The sequence below is a fragment of the Colias philodice genome, chromosome 8 (assembly GCF_061535455.1).
Source record: "Colias philodice isolate Cphi_HAF_F1 chromosome 8, ilColPhil1 Martin Lab GWU primary, whole genome shotgun sequence".
Classification (NCBI taxonomy): Eukaryota; Metazoa; Arthropoda; class Insecta; order Lepidoptera; family Pieridae; genus Colias; species Colias philodice.
The window spans coordinates 6,546,579-6,573,638 of record NC_143093.1 but is presented as its reverse complement, the minus strand read 5'-3'; the positions used below and the strand labels follow the sequence as shown (position 1 = coordinate 6,573,638).

Below are 27,060 nucleotides of genomic sequence, written 5' to 3'. Positions count from 1 at the left end.
CATATTAAATTAGTCAGGTTAGAGCGGGATAGAGTCAACTCTTGCAATTTGTCAACAACCGTCATTATGACTCACGTCTTGTATTGCTTTTCTCTTCTATGATTGTTGATTGTTGTTTTGATTCGAGTAAAGAGTTTGGTTAAATTTGTGTTTCAATTTATATATTATACGATGGAAACGACATACTTAAAGGCAGCGTTCGGCAAATTTTCAATGGCATGGTCATCAGTACTATCAAAAACATCAATTTCAATATGATTTTAATTGATAATAATTATATAGAAAGAGGTTTAATTGTTAATAATTCTACGCTCTATGTTATGACATACGAAAATATCCCAAATTTGACGCATCAGTTGTCAACTCAAACGCCTAACCGTCGAATAGCGCGCTATCTGGCCGTTGGAGCGGCAAATAGATTTATTCCTCAAATAACGTAGTTATTCGATAGATACGTCCTATTCGTCTGTTGAAAAATTGAATATTTTGTTAACTGAAGAATAAAGTCTATCTAGCTGTTTATCTGGGCATTGAAAAATCGGCCCTTAATTGTATAGTGCGTTTTAAAGTGTAGGTAATTGTGTAAAATAATTTTTTTTTTCATCGACAAATTACTTTCTCAACAATGTTTATTGACAACCCATACCCATTTGTTAAGCGATCGAACGCATCTACGCTTACTACCAGGCGGGATCGCGGTCAAATGCCTGTTATGAACAAAATTAAATAAAAAAAATTGGTTGTCTGTAAAGTCGGTTTACTGACGATAGTTGAACGTGACAACGTCCGATTGTGCTTCTTTGTCGCTCGTTCCGCGCTCTCGCTTGCACTTCAAGCCTATGGAATGCTTCAGAGCGAGGTAACGCCGCATGAGTCATGTTTTTTCGTGCGTACAGCCGGCTCTATCGAATTATAAAGCGCGTCACACACGGTGAAGATACTATAATATTTTATCTTAAGATACTGTAATATTACAGTATCTGAAATGACCCGAAATTTTGTGGGTCATTTGTAAAAGGATGGCGGTTCTACAGGGGTCTTAGTACGCAATGACAAAAAAAAATGATGGTCAGAACGCTGATACCGGATACCTTAAGATACTGTAATTATAAAATACTAGAGGTCCGCCCCGGCTTCGCCCGTGGTACATAATATTTCACAACAAAAGGTAGCCTATGTCCTTTCTCGGGTATCAAAATATCTCCATACCAAATTTCATGCAAATTCGTACAGTAGTTTAGGCGTGATTGAGTAACAGACAGACAGACAGAGTTACTTTCGCATTTATAATATTAGTATGGATTACATTATCTTAAGATAAAATATTATAGTATCTTCACCGTGTGTGACGCGCTTAAGACGTTGTCACGTCAATAACCGTAAACCGATACACTCAAAATCAGTCAAATATAAAGGAACTATTTCAGTGGTAACTCGCCAGCACGCTGGAGCTGCGCGCAGACACCCAGCGAGACCCCGCCGCCCGCGCCGCTCGCACACACGCAGATGTCCACGACAGCACACGCGCACTCGCATCCAACCACACGGATGTTCGGGGATACGGTCACAGCTCACCATGTTGCTAAGGTATGCTTATAGTAAATAATTAATCATAATCAGTCATTTATTTCTCCTCAAAATTCCCGAACTTAGTCTACATGCATACAAAAATATTGGCCAAGTTTCATAAATATGTTCATTATGTAAATAGCAAAACTTTGTATTGATAGTCAAGAAAATAATTTGTACTATTACAACATTCATTCACGGACACACATGCACACACACAATTAATCCTGAATCTGTGTTCCCCGACGAGTATAATATGGGGGTCTTCAAGCGTAGAGTGAACAGGTACCTTCTAGGGAAGCGCGTTCCATCTTAGCTTAACATCAGGCGAGATTGTGGTCAAGCGCTTCCCTATCAACAATAAAAAAAAATTAATTTATCAATCTAACTTTAGCCCGGTTGATATTGTATAATTTAAATTATTTACGTAAGAACTGATCAACTATCTTTCTTCATTAAATTTCCCTCTTTAATACCAGGGTCGTCTCGCACCGACATCTCCAGGCCTGCCTCCAACATTACCAGCGCCGTCCCCGAGCGCTCTCAGTACTTCGGCCAGCGCTACTTTCCACTCTACACCATCTGGAGCTGCCGGAGCAATAAAGAATTCCACTTCAGCTGCAAGCTTCACGACCCACGCAGTGATTGAAACAAGAAGCTTTGGCCCACAAACGTTACCTTTGCGTTCACAGGTAGCTTTTTAACTTTAGTTTATATTCTAAGTTATAATTTAATATTTGTTGAACATTTCATTGAAAATTGAATTAATTTCAGATGACGCAGAACAAAGCTCCCGCTAAAACAGTGGTGTCAGCGGTCGGAGCTGTTGGTAACGTTTCTCTACATAGTTCGAATGATTCAGGTTTTTCAAATGAACCACCTCCACAACCTGATATTGATTATAGCGACGAAGAAGCTCAGCGCCTTCGAGTGCCTATCAGGTATAAATCACTTGTATCTCTATGTAGAATTTCAAGAACTGCACCCTAGCTTTCTTTTTATTTGATCCCCTAGTTTTCCTTTTTTATTTTGCTTCATATTGCTTTTGTGTTACTTTTGCTAGAACTTATTTTATGTATTTTTATTTCATTTTGTAGTAAATCTGCCCATCTCAGCAACGAGCACAAAACCTATTTGTTAAAAACGCAAAGTTTAAAACGTGGTCCCAAACAAAATAACACGAATAATGGATATTTAACTGATGATCAACAGTTACTTTTACGCAATATGTTAGATATGGACAAAGATTCACAAAAGATCAAAAGAACCAAATCATTCTGGAAATTTGGGCGCACTACTTCTGAGGAGATCATGGAAGGAATGTCCCTATGGCAACATCGAGACATTGTTGATACGGTGCCAGAGTTTAAGAAAAAATTGTTTGTTAAACTGAAAAAAGAACTGAGACCAGCTCCCGATATCCCTGAGCCGAGAAAACTCGTGAACACAGAAAACACGCCACACGTAGAAAATATACAACGACCTCAGGAAACTATTGATAGGAAAGACATAAAAATAAACAATGGTATGCGGCAGGCACGGAGTTTAGGATCTATCCAAGCTCATGAAGAGAGGGTTGAAAAAGCAAAGAAAGCTAATGAGAATTATCACCCAACGCAGATGAATAAAAAGAGCATGTCCGAGAAATCTATCGTGGAGGAAAAACCAGAAGAATTTGTTCAGCGAAACGAATCTCGACATTCAGACCTAACTAATACGAGCACTATAAAGACTAATTTCGAAAATAGTTTTTACAATGATGAAACTGGTGAAGGCTATGTTATGAAAACTGTGAAGCGAAGGGAAATATTACAAAGATACGACAATGATAGCAGTTCTGATGTTAATTCTGTTGCTTCTAGTACTGATCCATATGATTGTATAATTGTAGATGATCATATGACGTCAAAGAAACAACAAGAATTAGATCGCCGTAAACAGGCACAACTGATGGAGAAAGAAATAAAAACTAGCAAGGAAAATGCATATATGCCTGAGTTTGATGAAATTGAAATTACACCAATAAAACCTCACGTTCGAGCAACATTACCTGAAAAGAATAAAAAATCTTCACATGAACGATCTTCGCCAAAGGCTATGGAATTCAAAACGTTTAAGGATAATTCTAAGGAAATTAAAACTTTTTCAGCGTCATCTGAGACTTTGAAGTACAAAGATAATGAAGTTACCGATAGGTACGGTATTCCCATGGAAAGAAATAATAATGAAATACGTCAGGAAGGTCCATACAACGGCCATGACGATGGTACACTAAAATATAAGAAAAGGTCTAACGAAGATAAAAATCGTCCGCAAAATAATTTTGAAAACATGAAAAATAACAAAGATTATCCAAAAGCCGAAGTAAGGAACCAAAAGAAAGACGCAAGGCAATACGAGACTAGAGAGCCCAGAATCGACTATTCATTAGATAGACGACAAGTTAAAAAAGAGTTTACTGACAACAAAAACCGCGAAGTGAGATCACGAAGTAGAATAATCCGGAGTTATGATGACAGTTCTTTACAGTATAATGGAAGGAAAGAAGAAAGATTTTATGACGCTAATATATCTTACTTTAGCGACCAGGAAAGGCGTGCTTCCAGATATGATTATGAAACAGATTCCAAAAAAGCCGAAAAATCAAAGATGCGACAGGAAGAAGCAAGACTCGAAGGTAGAAGATTCGCCGACCAAAGAAATGAAAGTCAGTACAGTGAATCAGATGATCAAAAATTTAATGAAGCATTGAAACAACAAAGGCCACAATTGTTACCCCGTACAAAGTTACTTAAGCGTCCTACCGAGGGACCAGAATTACCTGAAGACGGTCACACCTTCGGTCCGTGGTACGATTTATGGGGCCGAGAAACTGCCATGTACAAGTAATTATAGGCTCCTTTAACGTAAAGGACAAGGGTCCTCAATGTATACCATTCCCCTAAATTATCTATTAATTAATTTCATTGTGCACGAGTAGTTTGTGGTAGAAGTTTGCTCGTATTTTTATATTTTTACTTGTTTTTACTTAGTTTGAGTTGTGACTATTGTCATTTTTGTATATTTTTGTTGTTAATGTTAACTTTTAAAAAATTCATACAGAAAAGTTCACACTTAATTTGAAATATTAACGTTCTTTAACACCTGAGGTATTTTTCTATCTACCATGTATCCAAATAAAGTCTAGTTTTATTAATTTTTAATATTATTGTTATAGTGTTATAATGTAAGGGTTTTTATTATGATCATATTGTTTTTGCACAGGCCACAACAATTTGCAACAGTAAAGCTACGAAAAACTTTAACGAACGATCGATCGTCGCCTGCCATTGAATAATGTTTTATATATTTTATTATTTTGTTAAAAATATTATATTATGTAAATTAGAATCATCGTGTATTTTGTACAGTTATTCATAGTTTAAGAAAGAATATATCACAATTTTTACAATAACATTTTGTTTTATTTAACCCCCCGATAAACTGACAAACATTCATGTGATCAACACTTATTATTAGAGTTTAAAGCTTAATCGTTAAGTAATATAAATATTTGTGGATGAGTTGCCAATATTATCTCAAATATAGCTTTTTTTTAAGTTTGTAACTAAAAAACGGGCATGACGTGGGATGTGATTAATCATAGTGATAACATTGAACGCATCTCCTGTGAGCCTTATCTAGCCCGAATCTCGCCCAAAATGTGTCACAAAAATCATCCCACTAAGTACTAACAGTTCCCAAAGTATACATAAACAAAAATATATTGCTGACGTGTGTTGAAAGGAAAATCAATGTTAAATTGGTCCTTCGGGACAATGGCCAATAATTTATCACATTTCCCGGACTTATGGGGTTTCCTTGTGGCACTCACGCCAAGATGTTTTGGGTAAACATTTATTTTCATATTTTTCCTTGTGGAAAAAATTACAGTTAAGGAAATAAAATAGTCATAAGAAAACAACAATCATTTCTACGACATTGTGTTCGACTATTTCACTTTGGGAGCTATAAACTTGCTGACTCGATGAAATTCGTGGTACGCATAAATCTTCTTAGATTTCCTTGCCTTTTTCTTTTTTATCAGTATAATTCAACACAGATTAACAAAATTTCATTAAAATTGGTTAATAACGTTAATATTACGATTGCACAGAATAATTACAGAAATTTTGGAATATAGATAAAACCACTAAAACGCTAAAACGAACGCTGCAATCCAATTCGTTCATGTAAATGAAGTACACTCATGAATTCATGTAATACGTCCACAAAGCAAACGGAATCCGCTAAATTTGGAGCAAAACGAAACGTTCTATTGTGTTACGTAAAATTGTCTTCTACCTGCATTTAACGGAAAATGCTCAGTAAATCTGAGCTCACTAAAACTAGGATATACACTATACAAACTTAATGTCATTCTTATTAAGTCATGTCAAGTTTATTGCGTCTGAAACTTTATCTGGCTGAAGTTAGAACACAATACGAAGAACTACACAGTACGAATTTACAGCTGCAGGTACAACTATTATCACTTTTTAGTTATCACGTTTGCTTCTCGGCAAATCTCGTATGCATAACGCCTTAAATAATTAATGTGCAATGGAAATGACTGGAACTGTTTAAATCTGTACATATTTATATAAGAGAGTGTGAAAAGAACACACACATTTTGTAATCAAAATAGGTGAGCGTTTATTGATTTAAAACGAAACCAATTTATAAATAAGAGTTATTAGTGACTGATTCTGTGATATCTAAGTTAGTATTCATTAATTATTATTCAATAGCATAGGAAAATATAAAATATATTCAACGAAAAGAAAATACGTAGGTAGGTAGGTAATCAAAGCATAATCAGAAATGAATGATATTAAGATCTGATTGATGTTATATTACAACGGTAAGAATTTATACAAGTTATATTCTTGAAATCCTTTCGAAATATTCAAATACACAAACACTTTATAACTTTACTAGCTTTTCGCCCGCGGCTTCGCCCGCATTTCGAAAAAAAACTCGCATAGTTCCCGTTCCTGTGGGATTTCCGGGATAAAACCTATCCTATGTGTTAATCAAAGATACCCTCTTTATGAGTGCTAATTTCATTGTAATCGGTTCAGTAGTATTTGCGTGAAAGAGTAACAAACATACACATACACATCTATCCTCACAAACTTTCGCATTTATAATTATTATTCCATCATTCCTTGCGCTGTTGTATTAGTTATTTCACACTGCCCTCCATAAAGCCAATTTAATAGACCTTACGGTGCGTAAACAGCGCCCAGCATCCGCCAACACCTCACATTCATTCGACAAAGTAGTCACCATCGCAAAAGCAAGGATTAAACGTTCCACGGGAAGTCCGACTACGTTTTGCCCGTCAAAAGAAACCCACGCATCGTTTGAGCCACTGAATATGCCTTTACGTCTGCTGGGGGCATGGTTGAAGTATAAATAACGCCGTGCATGCATTTAATGTATGTTTTAATTCCCATTTCCACAGGGGTTTAGATCTTTTACTGTTTAATTGATCGATTTTATAGCTTGCAGTGCTTGCATAGATAGGTACTGTATCGCTAATAGATCTTTGTTATATTTATTTATAACACGATAAGCTTGAACTTAAGTTTTTTTAATTAACCTGGTGTTTATTTTTACAATAAAGACAAAACTAACGACAAAAGCTCTTATAAGCTCTAAATAAATAAATTCATCATCTTTTCCACATAGCGTGCCTAAAATAAATACTAATGCGCTCATGTAAACACAAAAAATCGGCACTTTTACAGCAAATTTACGACTCTTGAAAAAAGTAAGCTACACTTTTTTTAACATAATCACTCACTTTAAAATTTAAACATAGAACAAAAACAACTTTATAATACTAAAAGTCTTTTAAAAATATTCCAATAAAAATAAATTTTAATTAAAATTTTAAATAACATACAAACAAAAAGTTCAGAAATAAGTTATTACTGATATCGACATGAAATCAATTTCCAGTGCAAATAAGAGGAGGCCAATGCTTTCCAAGTCGTCGCTTCTCTTAAGCCCGCTGGCCTGGAAATATCTGCAATTTATAAAAAATATGCCACAGCCCTTTAACAAATGAACGTGCGACGTATTTTAAGAGATTTTAATGAAACGTGTATTTTGTTTTGTGTGCAAATATTTTAGCGGCAGTTGGCCCAAAATGCGAGATTTAATAACATTTTCAACAAATTAAGGCCTACAGTACAAATTGCGCCATTAAATCAATAGAAAAGAGAAAACAGCTACCTATCTATAATACACCGTTCTCTATATTCACCTAGGTTCAACGAATCAAGCTCATAAAAAATAAAGTCTGAAAGCACTAAAACGGCGTGTTTAATGTTATAAGTGTAAAATTGCAACTCTTAAATACACGAGAAAAACTTCGTTGGTCTGCGGTTGCAGCTGGACGCTATTAACAACGGGGAAACAAAAGTCCGCCAACTGTAATGTTTGCTCGAAACTCTGAATCTAAATAAAAGTCATTCAGACGTGTTTTGCTCGAAATTGGAGAAATGCTGCTGCGATGCTCACCTACAGTTTCAATATTAGGTTTATTTCTCATTATAGCCAGTATTAAGATTTTCAGATGCATTGCTTGAATAGAGCTAAATGAAGCTAATTAGGCATCCAAGACTGACGTATTTATGATTTCAAGTGTTCAGTAATCAGTACATTTATACATCCCTCACTAGAACATAGAAACCAATAGCATAGAAACAAATAATAAAACTACACCAATATGGCAGTTGCTTGGCAAATTGCAATTTTCAATGCAAAATTAGGTATTGTTATCGTATAATACAGGCGCTAAGCATAATTTAATATATAAACGAGCAAGGCTAAGACTATTTCAAAGAATTATTACACTGAAACCCTGCAAATCCCGCCGCCATAGCATGCACACATTGATACCATAATTCGAAACGTAAATACGATAGCTAATGAATACACATAAGACTCACGCTATTCATCGATAGATCAGGCGTGCATAAATTTAAAATGTGGAATATTCCCGTGACGTGGTATATTGTGGCCGCGCTAGACGTAATCCAAATGATAAGCGAACGGGCAATTTGGCAGCGGCAAGCTCTCTATATAGCCGATGCCAACCCACACAAACCCCTACATGCAACAATGTCCACTTTGCCGCCTAATTTATGTAAAACACTATTATAACACCATAATGCCGCTAACATTAAGCTAACAATGAAATTTTAAAGATGCATACGCTTATTAGCGGTTTGTAATAAATTTGAAAGCGCCCGCAAAATGTAGGCAAACATTAATTATTTTACTTAGTATTCAAATGAACAATGAATTCAGTAATTGTTTGATTAATTTCAAATTATATATTTTTATTTATTAATTCATGCAGCGAACCTTAAAAATATTAAGACGCTTAGTATTGGTGATCATTCTTTAATATTATGTATAACTTTCATATTAAAGAAGTGGGCTAAAAAAGTAATTTTACAGATATTTTATAAGGGCGTTTTCCCAAAGCTTTGCGTTTACCACAAATACACTCCACGATATTAAAACCTTGTCAACACGTGGTTTGATGGCTCAGTCACGAGGTGACTTTTATTTTGGTTTACTTCGGAACATGGAGTAATCGTTATTGCTAATGGAAGCGAAAAACAAAGTTTTGCCTATAAAAAAAATAGGAGAGCCTAGAGGTAAACGCTGTTTGGTAAGTTTTACACATTGGACGGCTCTACATACGCGTTATTACGTACGAAGCGATTGGCATATCGACTTTTAGAAACTGTTTAAAATTTTGGAAACAGTAATCACAATTAAGAAATTAATCTCCGATCAATTTGCTTAAAGAGAAGAAGGTAAGAAAATAGGATGTTGTTTATAAAAATAAAATAATATTTTAATATTACGTAAACACTTAAATTATAATATTAGCACATGGCAAGTGTAAAGAGATAATCCCATAATTTCCTTTAAACGGAGCGTCCAACCCCGTACTAATTTAACAATGTACCGTCTAAACGGCTTCACATTTATCCAGGCTTTCGGAGCCCAGCATTAAGGCTCATCGACGGCCCTTCCGTGGCATGCTCGTTTGTTGTCCCACTTGAACTTGAGCCAAAAGCGAACTCTAACCAAAGTATGGATTGACACTGAACAGACAGGATGCGCCTTAAGTCCCCTCTATATTGCGTGGAAATATGTTTTCGTCAAGAGATAGCTTATAAAAACTATGTTCGATTGTAATTATCGAAATTAATCTTTTTTTTTGTAATAATATAAGCTAATTTCAATTAGTTATTTGACTCTATATCCACTTAACTACTTAAAATTATTGACGATATATTATATTTTTAAAGTGATCCGAATCGGTTCCATGTACTAACTTTTATATTTTATCGTATACAACGGACAAACTTCATAAATGGTTATATAAAATATGTAATATGAGTAAAATAAAAACTGTGAGAAAACTATTTACGAATAAGATAAGTAATACGTATTTTATAACCAATTTCTAAGTTTGGCAGTCCTCTCACTTTAGGAACATTTCTTATAAGGTTGTTATAGTCACCGAAACAAGGAAAAGGCAAACACTTTCTAAGATTCATGACATCACTGTATAAATTTTTATGGTTTCCCTTTTTGATATTAGATAAATATTTTTATGTTATAATTTATTTTTACTTTCTTATACTTATTTACTAAAAACAAATAACAATATCCTTCCGGACACGGTGTATGCATTTTGTATTAGGTATTTATAAATGTACAAAAATAAAGGTAGGTAATCCAATCCGTTTAAAAAGGTTATTTTCACTTTATTATAATAACAGTGCTCTTTATAATCTTATCAATATCAAGTCGACGAACAAATATACGCTTTCAAAAAATCGCACGTTTATATCAACATGTCGCAAGTTTTCTTTAGTTATCTGTAGAGAAAACGTTAAAAGCTAATACATATTGCATTAGCTGGGACGCTGCCTCGTACGGCGTAATCCCCGTCACAATATTGTTTCAAAATAGTAGGTGATTTTATAAGAATATTAAACATAAATATATATTAAATAGATTTAGAACTGTCGCCGCGAAATAAGACTTAATAGCACTTTCTCGTTTTTGAAACAGAAAAATATTTGAGGTTTTTAACTTATATATTAAACTTATATTAACTATACCAGATAAAATATGTGGTATAGTTAATATAAGTTTGATTTTTATACACAATTAAAAGTATCCACCATTTTAAATATTATTATAATTTTAATAACAATTTCCTAAGTGATATAGTGTTCGCATTGTGACAAGATCCTAAAATAGGTTCATTGTTTATTTTCTATTATAATATAAATATCAGAAAAAATAGAAAACAATCGTTTGCTATCAGTAACATGTAACACAATAGACACATAATGTTAACAATACTAACGATAATTAAAACAGAATATTATCATAAATGATACGGTAATTATTGATATTTGTAAGATTATTCGTATGTAGGTATGTTAAGATTAATGTGTTTGCAGATTTTCTCCCTCTCTATATGCATAATACGAGAACTTTAGCAATATCGAATGATATTGGTTCGCCGATTTCACAGAACGTAACAAATCTTAAAGCACTTTCCAAGTCTAATAAAGCTCTGTATTGGGAAGCGCTGTGATTGACCGCTTTATGTTTTAATCCTAGAAATCAATGCTAGACAAAGATATTTCTCATCAAAAGACAATCCCTACAGTCGACTTACTCACCTTATTATAGTAGAAAAAAGGAGTGTTTAAATACATACCTGAAAAACATTTATGTATACCGAATTAAAATTGATTGTGATTTTCAGCTAATAAACCTCAAAGCTTCATTTCACTGAGTGCATTTATAACGTTAATATATTCAATTCTCGTACGTTATTTGAGTCAAGATAGACTTTAACAGCGTGTTTATTCTCGGAAAGTAAATGTCAATAAACTACAAGAGTGCCCTCGACGTAAAAGTGTCCAACCTCTTTATGTTGAGGAAAAGGGGAAATAATGAGAAATACGTTCTGTGGCGGAACAGTTAAGTTTTTATATAATTTCATAGAGCAAATTTCATGTAATATTTGTTTTATTACAATAGAGAAATAATTTGATTTATTTGTTTTTGGGTTCCAATGAGCTTCGAAGCTATTTTGAAAATTATTTCACTAGTAAAAGCTAAATTATATTTTTCATTCTTTTGATCTCGTATCAATGCAGCTGGAGCCGGGACAAGTAGCTTGTATGATATTAAGTGGTTGTATTCAATTATACAAGTTAGCAAAAGTTGGAGTTGTTGGTAATTGGTATACACCCAAAGGAATAACTGTTTGTACTGAACTTTTCGAATACAAGGAGAGCCTGCATCATTGCATATCATTTTTACAAATAAAATAGTTGTGTTTGGTTAGAACTTGTTACGACTCAACTGTAGTCTTGAAAAGTTTTAAAGTCTTTTGCTTTAGTTAACAAGTTAGGCACGTAAAACAAAACATTTCAATATCTCGTGTTTTATTCGCAGTGTTTTAGCATACATATTCTAGTGGCTTTCACTTGGAAAGGATTTAAGTTTCGTATTTTGAGTGGCCGTCTCGCAATCCAGTAAGTATCAACTAAGTTTCGGAATAACTTTATATACGCAGAGAGGAATGTTTTATACAGTTTTATACAATAGATCTGAAACTGTGATCTTTTGATTTACAGTATATGAATAATTGACCAACTTTCCAAAAATTTTACGCAGGTATTTTATTTAAAGTAACCTTGTAAACCTTGTATAGATATGTAAAATTAATGTCTTACAATTTTAATTATGTAAATCTTAATTTAAGAAACTTCAAATTATGATTAACCTACTTAATTTAAAGGTAAGTGACATTGGGAAGAATACAATTCACAAAACACGTCAGAAAATTTATCATATTTTATAATCATGCAGTTACTTACGTATATATAGCATTTTAACAAGATAGAAGCCATATTACAATATCGTTTTACTACTTCGGCATAATTCACTCACTGTCGGGAACTAATTAAAGTAATTTAACCTCTCAGCTTGTGATCAGCATCCCCTCACAACAACCGTAAAGTTTTAAGAAGCTTCTATGATATTGTCAAGCGACCGATATTACTTATGTTTTATGGATATTCTATTAAGTTTTCTCAATTATATAAGGGAAAAAGGGAAAGGACAAGTTTAGGGATCCAGAAATAAAATGAATAAAGTTTTAAGGAATTTCTAATATGCATTATTAAATATTCTATAAATTATACGTACCATCATATCAAGCGTTCGATAGAAAGGTAATTCGTTTGTTGAATTTTGTAATTCAACGTTCAGATTAAATCAATTCTCTCCATTTTTTACTAACAACGCTACATGTCTTCAAGAAGTTTTAAGTAAAAAAATTGTATCCTTACAACTTGCAGTTCAAATTTTCACAGGTTTAATGTTTACAAAAGGGAAAACTACAGCTGCAACAGTATACTGATCCTAGTTTTTTTCCCCTTCAATTAACTACCTCGTCAAGAGCATACTTACTTCGCTATCTGCACCAAATGGTGTATCTGCATGAGACTGCATTTTTTACTCAACAAAATGTAGTAAAAAGTGTGAAAATTGAGTGTGAAAATAGGCTGTAGACGACGCTTGTTGCTATTGTTATAACGATTTTCATAGAAACCATACTTTTTATGAAAAAATGTATTTACTTATGTGTTCAGCATTGCTTGTGACCTGATACATATTAATTTTTTTGACGTTCACATAATCTATCATGGCAGAAGAAAAAATCTGAATTTAGTCATGAAGCCCAACAAACTACACAACCTGCAGCAGTCTTTAATTCATAAATGTAAAGCTTTACTCTACTCTGAAAATATAGCTAGCGCTAGTAGAAAACGAATAAATCGCTCGCTCTATAGCAACGAGTACGTTTTTTCGCAAAAAATCAGTTTGTAGTAATGTCCAATATGAAAGTTTTGTTTATACCATCAGTTCGGAGTTAAACGCTGCGGAAACAATAAACTTCGACTCTACTGAGCGTGATGTGCTGAAGCAAACAGCCGAACTAAATATTGAATGTACGTAAAGTTCTCCTATTCAATAGTTTCCATAACTGTACGCTGGTCCATAAGCTTTATTGATCGATTTTAGCTAAAATTAACGTGCGCTAGATTGAAGCAGCTTAAATTACGTACTAAAAATGCTATTTTAAAATAATGAATGTTTTTAGATCTATTTCATATACCTTATACTTTTATCGTTTGCTATAAATATTAAAATCTAAGTTGGAACTCATAAAAGTAGGTACCTAATAAAGGAATGGTCAAAAAACATTGTACATCATTTTGTGCTTCCTTTCCCAGATCATTTTGGTATGAACGTAATTTTAATAAAGAAGAAGCTATCTTGAAAATAAGCAGAGCTAAAAAATGTTTCAATTCTTTCATTTGAGATACGTTATAAATCATTGTCAAGCACACCTGACAAAGGCAGGATGAAAAATATCCGTTCACAGCTATCAACAAGTTTCTGACTTTTCCCCGTTTGATTAAATCACTGTTATGATTTTTTCCTTAAAACAAATTAAACATAATAATATATAGGACTTCTAACTTAATTAAAATGTAAAAAGAATTAAAATAATAAACAGCATTTTAAATTTTTGTTCGTAAAAAAACAATAATGCATTTAATTAATAGAATCAAGTAGGTAGGTAGGTATATTAATACTATCTACACCTGGTTCTCGATAAAGTAAAACCACAGACTAAGTTACTACGTAAGTAAAATTAATTTAAAAAGTGTAATATCAACACTAATAAAGGTAAGTATTAAGTAACTTAAATGCAAAACAGATTTATGTCTTTGCATACAACTCTAGGGAATGAATAGAGATTCGTTAGAGCTAATAAATTAATTAGTACCGAGGTGTTTATTTTGGTTCGCGCGTGAACTTCCAAGGAAGCAACCTGTAAAATGATAATGCCCTGGTGTCTAGACACATTGGAGAAAAGCCGCTAAGCTTATCATAGGGATTGCCTCAATATGGTTTTCTGATCCCAACTTGTCTACGGTTAGCACGTTTTTGTCAAAACAACCTTGATAGATTTTGATGTTAAATATAAACTTTTAATGTGAGGGATCTATTGTTATTACATCGTCAGATTTTTTTTATTAAAGTGTCAAGCGATTAGAAATATTACGGTAAAATACGTTAGGTTACAAATTCTATTCATTTCTCGCTTGAAAACTGAAACTGTTCAAGTAACAAGTAAGTAATGTTACTTTATGTTTTATTTATTATTCAGCATAAAAAGAAAGTATCATAAAATTATTATATTATCGCCGGTCCTTCATACGTGTAGACAGTTTGAATTAAATCTGTTCATTTAAATTGCGTTTGAAATAGAGTCCGAAGGAGTCGCTTAAATACAAACATACATATAAATTAATGTTATCGTGTTAATAGGATTATGTAGCTATTATTATAGTTTATAGTTAATATTATGTTGGTGACCAAATAATGCGGATCAGATTCGACACTAACACGATTAGTGTATTGTACTTATAACATGTCTGTCTAGCAACGCGTATGATCTAATTAGGTCTCCTAAGAGGAATACAGGAAATACTGTCAATATTCTATTACTTATATAGTGTCAAAATTACTTTTAAATATAATTAAGTGCAAATAAAATAACACACTTGATCTTTAAACATAAGAAATTTTATTGATGTGCAGCTTTAGTATCAGCAAAATTTGTGAACTTTCAATGTTTTAAAAATTTTATCCCTTACGCCTTGTGATAACGATTCGTCTCATTTTTCAAGCATCATAGAGAACTGTAAAAATATTCATAATGATGCCGAGGTCATTAATTAAAACTCGACGGGTATTCCCAACTACATAATAATTTCAGGATACTGTTATTTATTAATATTGAAAGTTCCATTGAAAGTCGCAGTCGTCTTGAATTACAGGATACTGTTGCTAAGCTACAGAGTTTGTTTGTTTATGTTTGTTCGTTTGTTTGAACGCGTTAATCTCAGGAATTACTGGTCCGATTTGAAAAATTCTTTCGGTCTTAGATGGCTTATTTATCGAGGAAGGCTATAGGAGCGGAACAATGCGGGTGAAATCGCGCGGCACAGCTAGTAAAATTATATGAGTTAATCCTATCTTTTTTATTTATAGACCGATAATAATTGATTTATCGATCCATCAATCTGATAAGGTTTCGGTTTTATTTAGTTTTTAAAAATATCTATATTTAAATTATAAGTGAACGTGCATTAACATAACAATTTGTGATTTTTCATTGTAGTCATTTTAAATGCTACATTTTATTTAAGTGTCGGTGAAATAAATCGACATAATGTCAATAACATCAAGATATGTTTTCGATTGCCGTGAAGCAAAAACCGTAATTACGTAATTTTATGTTGTTTTCGTAATAGATACATAATATCAAAGCTAGATTACAATGACACAATTACTTGCAGAATAATTTCTACTCAGTATCCGTTTATTAAAAAATATTTCTGTATCATTATCTGACTCATTAGACATAATAAGAACTTTGTAGTTACGATTATTTTTAACTACCTATGACCGTTGAAACCGGTACCTTGCTCTAATGACTATCGTATTATGATTCTAAAAAGAGGATCTGAGAATCTCTGGAAGCTATGTTATACGGAATGAAAAACTTTAACACTGATGAGATTTTGGCTGTGACTGCCCAAACGGCAGTTTCAAAGATCTCCCTCTTGATAATTCGGATAAGCTTGATCACTCTTATCAACAAATAGCATTAACTAATATCACAACTAGTCGGGCATGCATCGTACGATTTATCAGACTAGTAAGTAAAAGACCTAAGAGAATTTTTTTTGCACATTTGCTGCATTAGTATGCCCAATAACGTTGAACCTATACATTTCTCTACAGAAAACGTTTCACAGTGAAACACTTCCGAAATAAACTACAGTATAATTAAAACAACCACGTATCAGATGAATAAATGTTTTCCAATTACAGCGCGCAAAGGAATCTCTGATGAGGAAAATAAACAGTTTCAGCTGGTGAAAAGACGTTAATTCGTTATCTAATTAGATAGATAGCCAGCGCTGATGTAGCGGCATCTAGTTTAATTTGCAGCGCTTAGTTGCATCGCTGACACCCGCTTGGAGTTGCTTACTGCATGCGACAATTTTGTACCTCCATTCGGTGATTAAGCGCTTCAAGCGCGTTGTGCAATAAAACAACGATATAATGGCACTTACGTAAAACAGTGGGTTATTAGTGCTCTCTTTTATTTTAGTGTCTATGAAATGTTTTTATGAGTTCATATTTTAAGTAGAGCAATGAAAAGATGAGTTTAAGAAGATTTTCAGGAATAATAACGACTAGACTGAAAAATAAATAAATGTTAAATAATTATACGAGTAGTAGTAGTTATATGAGTATAGTTATGCTAGGAAAATCTAGAGGTTAATGAATTAAGTATATCTAGATTATGCAAAAATAAAATGTCAGCACAAACTGTAACGTTTATGGAAAGGTAAATATTTAACTTCATGCATAGTTTTCTTTTAAGGTGCAATGAAATATACGCCTACTAAACAAAGACTATAAAATGTTTTTCAAACTTAATAGAGCTGGAGCAGCTGAGCTTGTTGCTTGATGTATTTTACATTTTGATACAAACGCGAAACAAAATCTATTATAGGAAAAGCGCTCCATAAGCTTGGAGAGGAAATGATATTCTGAACAGATTACCTAGCTAATTTCCCGCAAATACACGTTATTTCCGCTTAACTTTCAAATGGAGAGAAATAAACTGCAATTCGCTGTGAAATTCAGATTGCTTCTGACTGTGTTTGGCTTCAAATTGATCGATTGATTTGAAATCTTAGTTATAATGACTGAATAATTAGACCATGGCCTTTTGCTTAGTTAGTACAAAGTACATATTTGTGAAAACTCGATAAAATTACTTTTAAATGGTACTTTATTATTAGAAGGTAACCATAACAATACACACAAATGCTGAATATTTAAGTTTAAAAAATTTTTAAAGTATGAAATACTAGCTTTCCGCCCGCGGCTTCGTCCGCGCAGTCAAAGAAAAACCCGCATAGTTCGGACCGTTCCCGTGGGATTTCCGGGATTGCGTCATTTTCCCGGGATAAAAAGTAGCCTATGTCCTTTCTCGGGTATCAAAATAACTCCATACCAAATTTCATGATAATTGGTTCAGTAGTTTATTCGTGATTAGTCGTGAGTAACAGACAGACAGACAGAGTTACTTTCGCATTTATAATATTAGTATGGATTACTGAAAGGTAAATCCGTCGCGTTATTTAAAATTTTATATAAATTAATTAGTATAGATATATTGGCTCAATAATATAATATTATACCCGACAAGGAACGCCGCGAACTAATTCAGTATAGTAAGTATACCTCTAAAGACTTACCTTAAAAAACCATAAGCTGTAAAGAACTTGAGTACAATTCTCTATATAAAAATATGAGTTATTACATAACTTTTTGTTCTCGTAATCTCTCTTCTTCTTATACCTACTTAGTTTTGTTGTTGTTATACTTATTCAATAAACAAGTATTTCATTATAACATTTACGATGGAAAGTGACAATATAATTCTACTAAAAAATTATTTTCATAACTTACGTACGAACATTCAACATTTTCAGATCAAGACGCAGTTCTAAGACAGTTTGCTAATAACCCAGACTATTTCTCGGCTTAACCGCATATTGATGTTATAGTCAAATCCCGAAACACAATCTCTTCGCGGCAGGACTGGTTAATCTTAGATTTGGCAAAAACCATCGGGCAATACTCGAAATACATTTGAATTGCACCCTTTGACTGAAGTCAGCAGTAGCCTCGGGCGTAGGCGAAAGCAGCATAGGCATCGCACGCGCATAAGACTCCTCACCTAGACGACGACTGACGAAAATTGTCGAGTAAAAGGCCGGAATATTATATCGGGCTTTGACAAAGTCATTATGCCCGACCTGAGGTTTGACAAATCCAACCTACGAATGCCCGAGCTTCGGGGTTTCACTATAACATTGATATTATTGCTATAATACGAATACATCGATACTGAAATAGCTATTGTAACAGAGAGATTCCACGGTAATCCATGGAGCTCGGCGCAAATTCGGTGCACTGTTAATAGATACAAGACGTAGGTATACATTTGTATAGACAACATTTCTGCAACTGAATGTTGAATAAAATTCACGAATTACGAACAAGTTTGTATGAAGTGCGCGTCGGACAATGACCCCACGACGATTCTATTCAATGCGTTTTTCAGGAAATAAAATTATAACTTTAAAATAGTGGCGTAAATTAAGGGATGCTTTTTATAAATATTATGTCAATGGGTAACAGAAACATATTTTACATTTGTGTTCATAAAAAAGATTGAAGAGAGAAGAGTTATTTTTCACATCTTACAAATTTAAAACTTTTTAATTACATTTATTAAATTAATTTTTGGCTATTTTCATTGTTATATTCCATCCATCCTTCTTGGTTTATAACATACTAATTTAAATTGATTATTAATATGGATAGTTCAGTAGTAACGTAAATAAACCAGAAAAAAAAAGTAAAATGTTTTAATTCTACATTCAACGATGAATATAATTCAGATGAAAATTTATTTAACTTAAATATTAATTAGGACGAATTAAAGCATTTAAATCTCTAGAATTTAAATGAAGAATAAAACATTTACAGCTCGACTAGCGACTCGAAAGAGTTAAAAAACTTAATTCGCTGTAATTTAACGAAGAACCTCCATATAGTATTTGAATTTCATGAAAAGTCTTTCAGACAGTCTTTACATGAATGGAAGTTAACGATGTCCGAATCGCTGGGGAAATTATAAGCTAGTTGAAAGTGCTCATGCACCCTGCATTGAATATCATAATTTTAATACACGTAATTTTTCAACGTGATCCAAATTGATAGCTTCCTAAACGATTCGCTATAAAATAAATTGCAACCAATTCTGCTAACGTTCTATTTTTAAACGCAAAAGTTAGTCGGTTGTCAACGAAAAAAAAACAATGCTCATATAGCCCGAATCATGGATGAACACAGCTTTTCCCCAAAATCGGTGCAATATAATCCATCCAGACGTTAAAAGTGGCCTGGGCGTGCTTCCCCTCGGGATTAAATGTAGGAGCGAGTCTGGGAGTCAATCTGCTCGTTATGCCAGTTTCATTCAACGGCGTCGACTTGTAAACGATCCTTTGCTATGCACTTTTAAACGGGAAGTATTATCCGCTGAAACAATTAATCCGATGCTCGGAGCTAAGAAACGGAAAATTTGCTTTGAACTTTGATGACTTAGTATGAACGATGCTCGAGTAATTCCACTATTAAATAGTAGACTCATCTTTTCCATTGTTCATAAAATCCGGAGACCAAAATTGATTTCCTTTTATATTACATAAGTATTAAAATATTTGAAATATAAAATATATCTGGATAGGTATATTTTTAATTACATAATAAATAAATAGTCATATAAGTGTAACAATCTAAAATAATCGATGATAAATGGAACGATTGAGTCTCGATCTGGTAACTGATTTTGATAGTTACTACTCTACTTTGATACCTTTATCTTTGCAAAAGTCCTTTGACGGCAAACAAAATTTCAACGTACGTACATGTCTTAAAATATGAAAAGCACGCAGAGCTATTGAAGGAAGTATGCTCGCTTGACGAGGTATTCCTGAATATAATAACCTTGTCATAGCATAGTCGTCTATTTCGGATAAGTTGAATAGTTTGAAAATCAAAGTGGGGAAACTGGCGCTAACTTCCCGGTGCCGGGCCACAGTCAACTTTAGCGTTACATCGTCAAATAATATTGCAAATTGCTTTATTGTTTGTTACAGTAGATACTGAAATATACTCGATTATAATAATAATTTACATTTTAATTATTTTTTTTCCCGTAACTAACTAAATTGTTTTATTAATTAAGGATTTCTTTTAAAAGGAAACACTGTAAAGTGAACTTTTGATAAAATAATATAATAATACTTACATAAAGGTATTGAGAAAAGCGAATGCAGTAAGAATAAATTATAATTATTGAAAGAATAAAAAAATCTTAAGAGAATCACATGTATAATAGTTAAAAAATAAAACTTCCCCGGCCGAAGCAGATCGTTTCATCCCCACAGGCATTATGTGACTAAATTGTAAATCGAAAAATAAACACAATTCCTGTGATTCCCGTGACAGCCACGCGGGAATACAAAACAAATGTAGTGACTGTCAGTGTTGTGATTAGATTTGTTACAATATGTGCACTATTTTGTTAGGGTTCCGTACACATAGGGTAATTCCCCATTACTGAGACTTATCTGTCTGGCCGTCGGTCACCAGACTGTATGTCAAGAACCGTGATAGAAAGATATTAAAAATTTTCAGAGATGTAACAAATACAAAAAATTACACAAAGATTTTTAAGTTTGTCATACAACAAAGTGATTTTTGCTCGATATTGATAATAGCAACAAGTAGACGCTTGATGGAACCCTTAATGTCGCTAGTCCGACTCGCACTTAACCGGTTTTTATATTTCTAGAAATGCTTGCAAGTTTTACATACAATTTTATTAACTTACAAATGAAGATAGTTTAGCAGTTTGAAGTTCTCAAAAACGACGCAGGTGCTGATACATACTTGTATCGAATGATTTTGTAGATTTCCTAGAACGGATCAAAGCCTGCCTTCAAGTACGAAGAAAGTATTCACAAGTTGTACAAGCTGTGAAAAACTAATAATAACAACAAATACTTCAACAACAACAAAACACGTCAAAACAAAAAATATAACATTTTAATCCCCTCTAGAATAATATTATTTATTATAATTATTTATAAACTTGACAACTTAATGAGAAATATTTGTAAGTAATAAAAAAATGTTTAGTAAATAATTATATAAAACCTAATTATTTATCAACTTGAGGTTAAAAAATTCGCAATGCTTTTAATAATAAAAAGTTTAAAATCACAAAGATGATTGTACACTTACCTTATAAGGGTGATTATTATAATATTATCATTGGATAAGAATGTCTTATCTGTCATCTTTGTTTCATTTTTCGATTCAATAACCTTAACCCTTTTAATTTAATAAATTAATTGAATGTAATTTAATGACATTACATTACATTCATGCGTTAAATAAATAATGAAACAAGGAACCGTATAATAAATCAGTGTAGCTTTTCTATTAACTACTCCAATAGCTGATTTTACAACTGCAGGATACCTAATATGTTCTGTTTACCTTATCTATTACTTACAATTTTAGAAATTATAATCTACCAGTCCTTATTCGCCACATATTTGTCAATGTTTTAAAAATATAAGCAATTTAAAAAAAGTCTTCCTAAACTACAACGATATAAAAACAAAAGTTGTCTTTATATCGTTGTAGTTTAGGAAGCTTTTGATTGCGGTCCACCGACAGTCGCGCTCGTAAACCAACTTTGCCGGGGTTACGACGCAACGTAATTATAGGGATTTCTTAATGGAATCACATCCAAAGCCGTGAGTAGCCATTAAGCTAAATAACACTGCAGACTTCTGTAGATAATGCATTTAAAACTTGTACCACGGGAGCTCGCATGAATACGAACACGCAAAATGTATTTAATGCAGCAGCGATAATAATTAACGAAAAACTTATTATTTTGCTTAAAGCTTTTATTCTACGAATTCATTTCGCAAAGATAAACCACAACACCAAGTCGTCCAAACTTTCAAAATTTACGCGCAGTTATCTTTTATGCTAATAGTGAAGGTCTGCAAAACTCAGATAACAAACTGTTAACCACGGTTCCTGCATATTGAGCATTTATTATTAAACATTCGCAAATACGATAACTGCGCCTACATCTACGTAACGCACCCCATTTATAGGGCGAGTGCACGCTATTCGCAAAACTCCGAAAGGCTTCAAAGAGAAAATCGCATGGAAACGAGCTGGTTGCTTTGCTTACATTCAATGTTTGTTTAATACCTTAGTAGCTACTTAGCCACAGTGTGTCCTTGCCTTCTTGTCTCCCCTTTCTCGAGTGCAACCTAAATAACGCCGGCAGGGTCGCGTGTTTTATTATAGCCATTTTATAAAAGCGAGGAGAAAGTAATCTTCATAACTTATTTACTGGATAGATGACTTTAAAAGGATAGCACGAAAAATATATGACGGTTAATTATAAGGCTGTAAAATTTTCCATTTCTATATAATATTGTCTTTGATGGTGTAATTAATGGCAATAATTAAGGATACGTAATTTGTTCCAATCATGTTCCAATGCTCATTTACTTTATTACCTACATGTACATCTACAGCTTCTCTTTGATTTATTTTCCAATTGTAATGTTCAATCACACTCGTAACAATATATTGTTTTTAATGTTAATTGCTTTGGTACTAGGCAACATTATACTCATTCAATATAATAGCGTAATATAGAAAAATTCCTTCCCAATTAAAGATATGTATCTGTCTATATAATAAAACATGTTTAAAATAAAAATAATCCGTAAACTCATTAAAGGGACCACGGAAAAAAACTCCCACGTCAATTTTGTTCCAGTATTATTTTTTAACGACGACGTCTAATTTTCTGCAGTTTTAAATGAGCGACAGTTGAAAGTCCTCAGGAGCACTAGCAGTCGTACTCGTACCTGGCGCCAGTCAAAAGATCATTGTGCTGACAATTGTACTGAAAGCTAAAAACGTGAGAGCTCTAAGAGCGAAAACATGGAGCCATAGCCAGGGGAACCTTTCAGGCTAAGTTGAATAGCGGAGTGTTTCAAATTACGACCTGGGCTTTATGGTGTGTGAAAACATTCTGGTCTATATTATTTCCCTTTTTTAATGATAATGACGCCATGAATTATGGGGTATGAAAATATAGCTGTAAGAGTTGTCATTAAGGAACATTAAAGGTTTATTGCATGTTTAATTTATTTAAAATCCTATGTTAACAAAAATTACTTTAGTATCTATCAGTACCCTCTTATCCTTCATCTAAGTTCCGCTTTTTATTTACTTTTAATATAAACTTTTGAACGATACAGACAAACTTATTCTGAAAAAAATATCAAGCAGACCATAAAATATTTTGTAAACATTTCTTCCTTATATTTAATAACGCATGCTAGCATATGTTTTCGACACGTATTTGAGCACCCCACAGAATTGCAAATACACTTTTGTTTTTAAATTTCATATTTAATAAATATGCGCATAAAAGGACTTCATAAAACGTAATTCGAGAACCCTAAGCCATTATTTCATTTGAGGGTTTGAGATAGTAAATTCCAAACATTATTAACTCACTTTTAGCGTTTACGAAGAGAAAATGTGTTTTACGTAGGAAATGAATATTACCTCGCTTCCGAATTAAGACAAATCGTTTTAGCAAGTCGACGGAAAACATCAGTGAGATTCGCTTTGAGACCTTTTATTTAATAGACGCCCTTATTTACCAAGGTGAGAAGGGAGAAACGAATATAAAAGAATATTTCGAGCACCATCAGATGAAAACAAAGTTACTTAAACTCGAAGTTATTTGTAGGGTTATACGTTTTCCCGTGAATTAGATGCTTCCTTTCAAAGTATTTTTTTTTAATGAGAAATTGGAACAAAGCTTCTTTTGTTATATTCACGATTTATAGCAATACAACCCCGCCTTTCTTCTTAATTTTGCAAAAAATATTTACTTTATAAAATACCTAATACTATACTACCTACTGAATTTTTTTAAAGCTTTAATAAATAATGTTATACAAAATATTTTCATATTTAGGATTTCATAATAAGGATTGTTTCAAGTATAAGAAAAGCTGATTTTTGCGGCTGAAAGAACTTTTCTTTGCGATTTTATATTTTTGTTATTATAATTTTGATCTTATGATTTAGTTTCAATAAATATTGATTTCACGTGTATTATTTGCATGGAGTGGTTGCATGCCACAAAATTAGTCTGGCAAGAATCAAAGTGTATGAAGTACTTTAACAGTACTCAAAATTGTCGGCACCCCTCACAAACCACCCTCGGTATATCAAGCCATTAGAACTAAGTAGCACTCACTGTATTGAACCTAACCTGAAGTTAATTGACAGAAAATAGGAACCAGATTTTTAAAAGAAATCAGAGTTTATTTATATCGAATACAATATCGTGGTGCGCTAACGGTTAAGAATTACCCACCTGTTATGATAAAATATTTTTACTGTAAATATGATATTAATAATTGTCCGTATTTATGCAAAATGGAACCACTCGACAAATTTCGTTTTTTGCTTTTATTGAAGAATACTCATCCAAAAGTGGTCTAAATTCTTATACAAACAAGAACCACATGATTTTTACGTTGGAAACAAGGTATACTAAAAGCAGAAAGGAACCACCAGCAACAACGAATAATACCATATTAAGCAAAACCGAACCACAGCACAACGGGACTGCTTTGTTCAAACAAATAAACGATATTACTATCATGTCATTTTATACAAAACAGATCCACACCTACTTGGTACCATTATACATTACACATATTTCTATTAATAACAATTATTTTTAATACACAAAATGGAACCAGGTTTCTGTGGTATGGTTGTGCGTAAAATAAATACATAATTTAATTGTAATTTTTTATTGCAAAATAAAACCACAAGCATTCGGTTCTATTATGCATAAATAAATATTGTAAAACATTCTGAAAACCATCATCGCTATATGGAACCAAATGCCTTGACTTGTTACAATGCTTCTCATCTTTAAACAACGTATTTCATTACTTAAGTGCAAAACTCCGATTTTTTAAGTAAAACGTCGAACATCTGTCAATATAGGTGACATTCAGCGAAGTAGTTCGAATACGCGACGGTGTTTTTTTCCTCCGCGAAGTAAGTTCTATTGTTTTTGTTAATTACCTTTAAAATTAAATGTGAAAATGTTTAGTAATAAATAAATAAGTAAGCAATGGGTAAGAAAAGCATTGGAGACGAACACCGAAGATAATAATGAAGATACAACGGGTAAGTAGTTTTATTTAATGCATTTAAGTACTTATTGAATCTGAGATGCAGGTACGCTTTATCCACTTTTGATTCATTACCGATTGTTGTGTGATTTTAAGAAGATAGTTCATTAAGTAAGTACAAGAGGAATCCTCTGTGGATTTACGTATTTTAACGACAATGTCGTTGTTCACGAAGGCGAGTCGAATTAAGAGTCATTTTGTTACGATTCATCTGTCATTGTGAGATGAAACTACTAAAGTCTAAACCCTGTTTTAAAAATAACTGTCGATGATCTAGGTACCTACCTACTATTTTGGTAAAATACGTTTAGATGTATTTCTGATGCCGCTGTAACAACAAATACTAAAAAACAGAATAAATAAAACCGGCCAAGTGCGAGTCGGGCTCGCGCACAAAGGGTTCCGTAGCAGCAAATATAATAAATTACAGTTAAATCAACCTATCTCAAAAACTATAAGAGATACTTTGATCAAACCAAAAATCGTTGAAAGAGTTAATTAGCATGCATCACCTCTATTTTTTTTAGAATTTTATACCCCGTAGTTATAAAAATAGAGGGGGGGGGACATACTTTTTACGACTTTGAGAGCTGATATCTCAAAAACCGTTCACTTTAAGAAAAATGTTTTTTAGAAAACTTTATATCATTTTAAAAGACCTTTCCATTGATACCCCACACGGGTATGTACATCGAAAAAAAAAATTTCATCCCTCAGTTACATGTATGGGGGGCCCCACCCCCAATTCTTTTTTTTACTATTTAGTGTCATATTTTTGTAGCGGTTCATACAACACATATTCCCATCAAATTTCATCACTGTAGTACTTATAGTTTCCGAGTAAATCGGCTGTGACAGACGGACAGACGGACAGACGGACAGACGGACATGACGAAACTATAAGGGTTCCGTTTTTGCCATTTTGGCTACGGAACCCTAAAAAAGACGTGTGGCACTCGGGGACTGCCGCGGTAAAGCTATTGCATAGCATGCCTTCAAGCCACACCTCCGAGCCCGTCGGAGTGAGGTTTTTTCGTAACGGAATTTCTCGATTCGGTCCCCGCGCTCAAGGCCCGCGATAGAAGCTATGCAATAGCTTAATAAATATTTAAGAAGCTCCCATACAATAAGCCGTGATTTTTTTGGCGTTTTTATAGATAATGGTACGGAACTCTTCGTTGCGCGAGTCCGACTCGCACTTAGCTAGTTTTTTGTACATGGCGCATGTACATACAACATACTTAGTCGTCTAGTAGGGAGTAGGGACACGGCTTTACACGACTAATAATATTTTGCTATCGCCATATAC

General features: G+C 33.2%; 2 protein-coding genes across 6 annotated transcripts in view; both read left to right on the top strand.

Annotated features, from left to right (window-relative positions):
- Positions 1–5,023, top strand: part of IRSp53 (Insulin receptor substrate 53 kDa) — a 132,355-nt gene extending 127,332 nt beyond the window's left edge. For 4 of the 5 annotated variants that reach the window (XM_089698260.1, XM_089698261.1, XM_089698258.1 and 1 more), the window contains 4 exons: positions 1,416–1,587; positions 2,049–2,261; positions 2,344–2,510; positions 2,667–5,023. In XM_089698260.1, the coding sequence (XP_089554386.1) occupies positions 1,416–1,587; positions 2,049–2,261; positions 2,344–2,510; positions 2,667–4,458 (2,344 nt within the window). In that variant the 3' untranslated portion in view covers positions 4,459–5,023. The remainder of the gene's footprint in view (positions 1–1,415; positions 1,588–2,048; positions 2,262–2,343; positions 2,511–2,666) is intronic. The other variant, XM_089698262.1, reaches the window with a different exon arrangement.
- The window catches only part of LOC149486596 (uncharacterized), a 275,063-nt gene that overhangs the window by 238,623 nt on the left and 9,380 nt on the right, over positions 1–27,060 (top strand). The gene's annotated exons all lie outside the window — the stretch shown is intronic.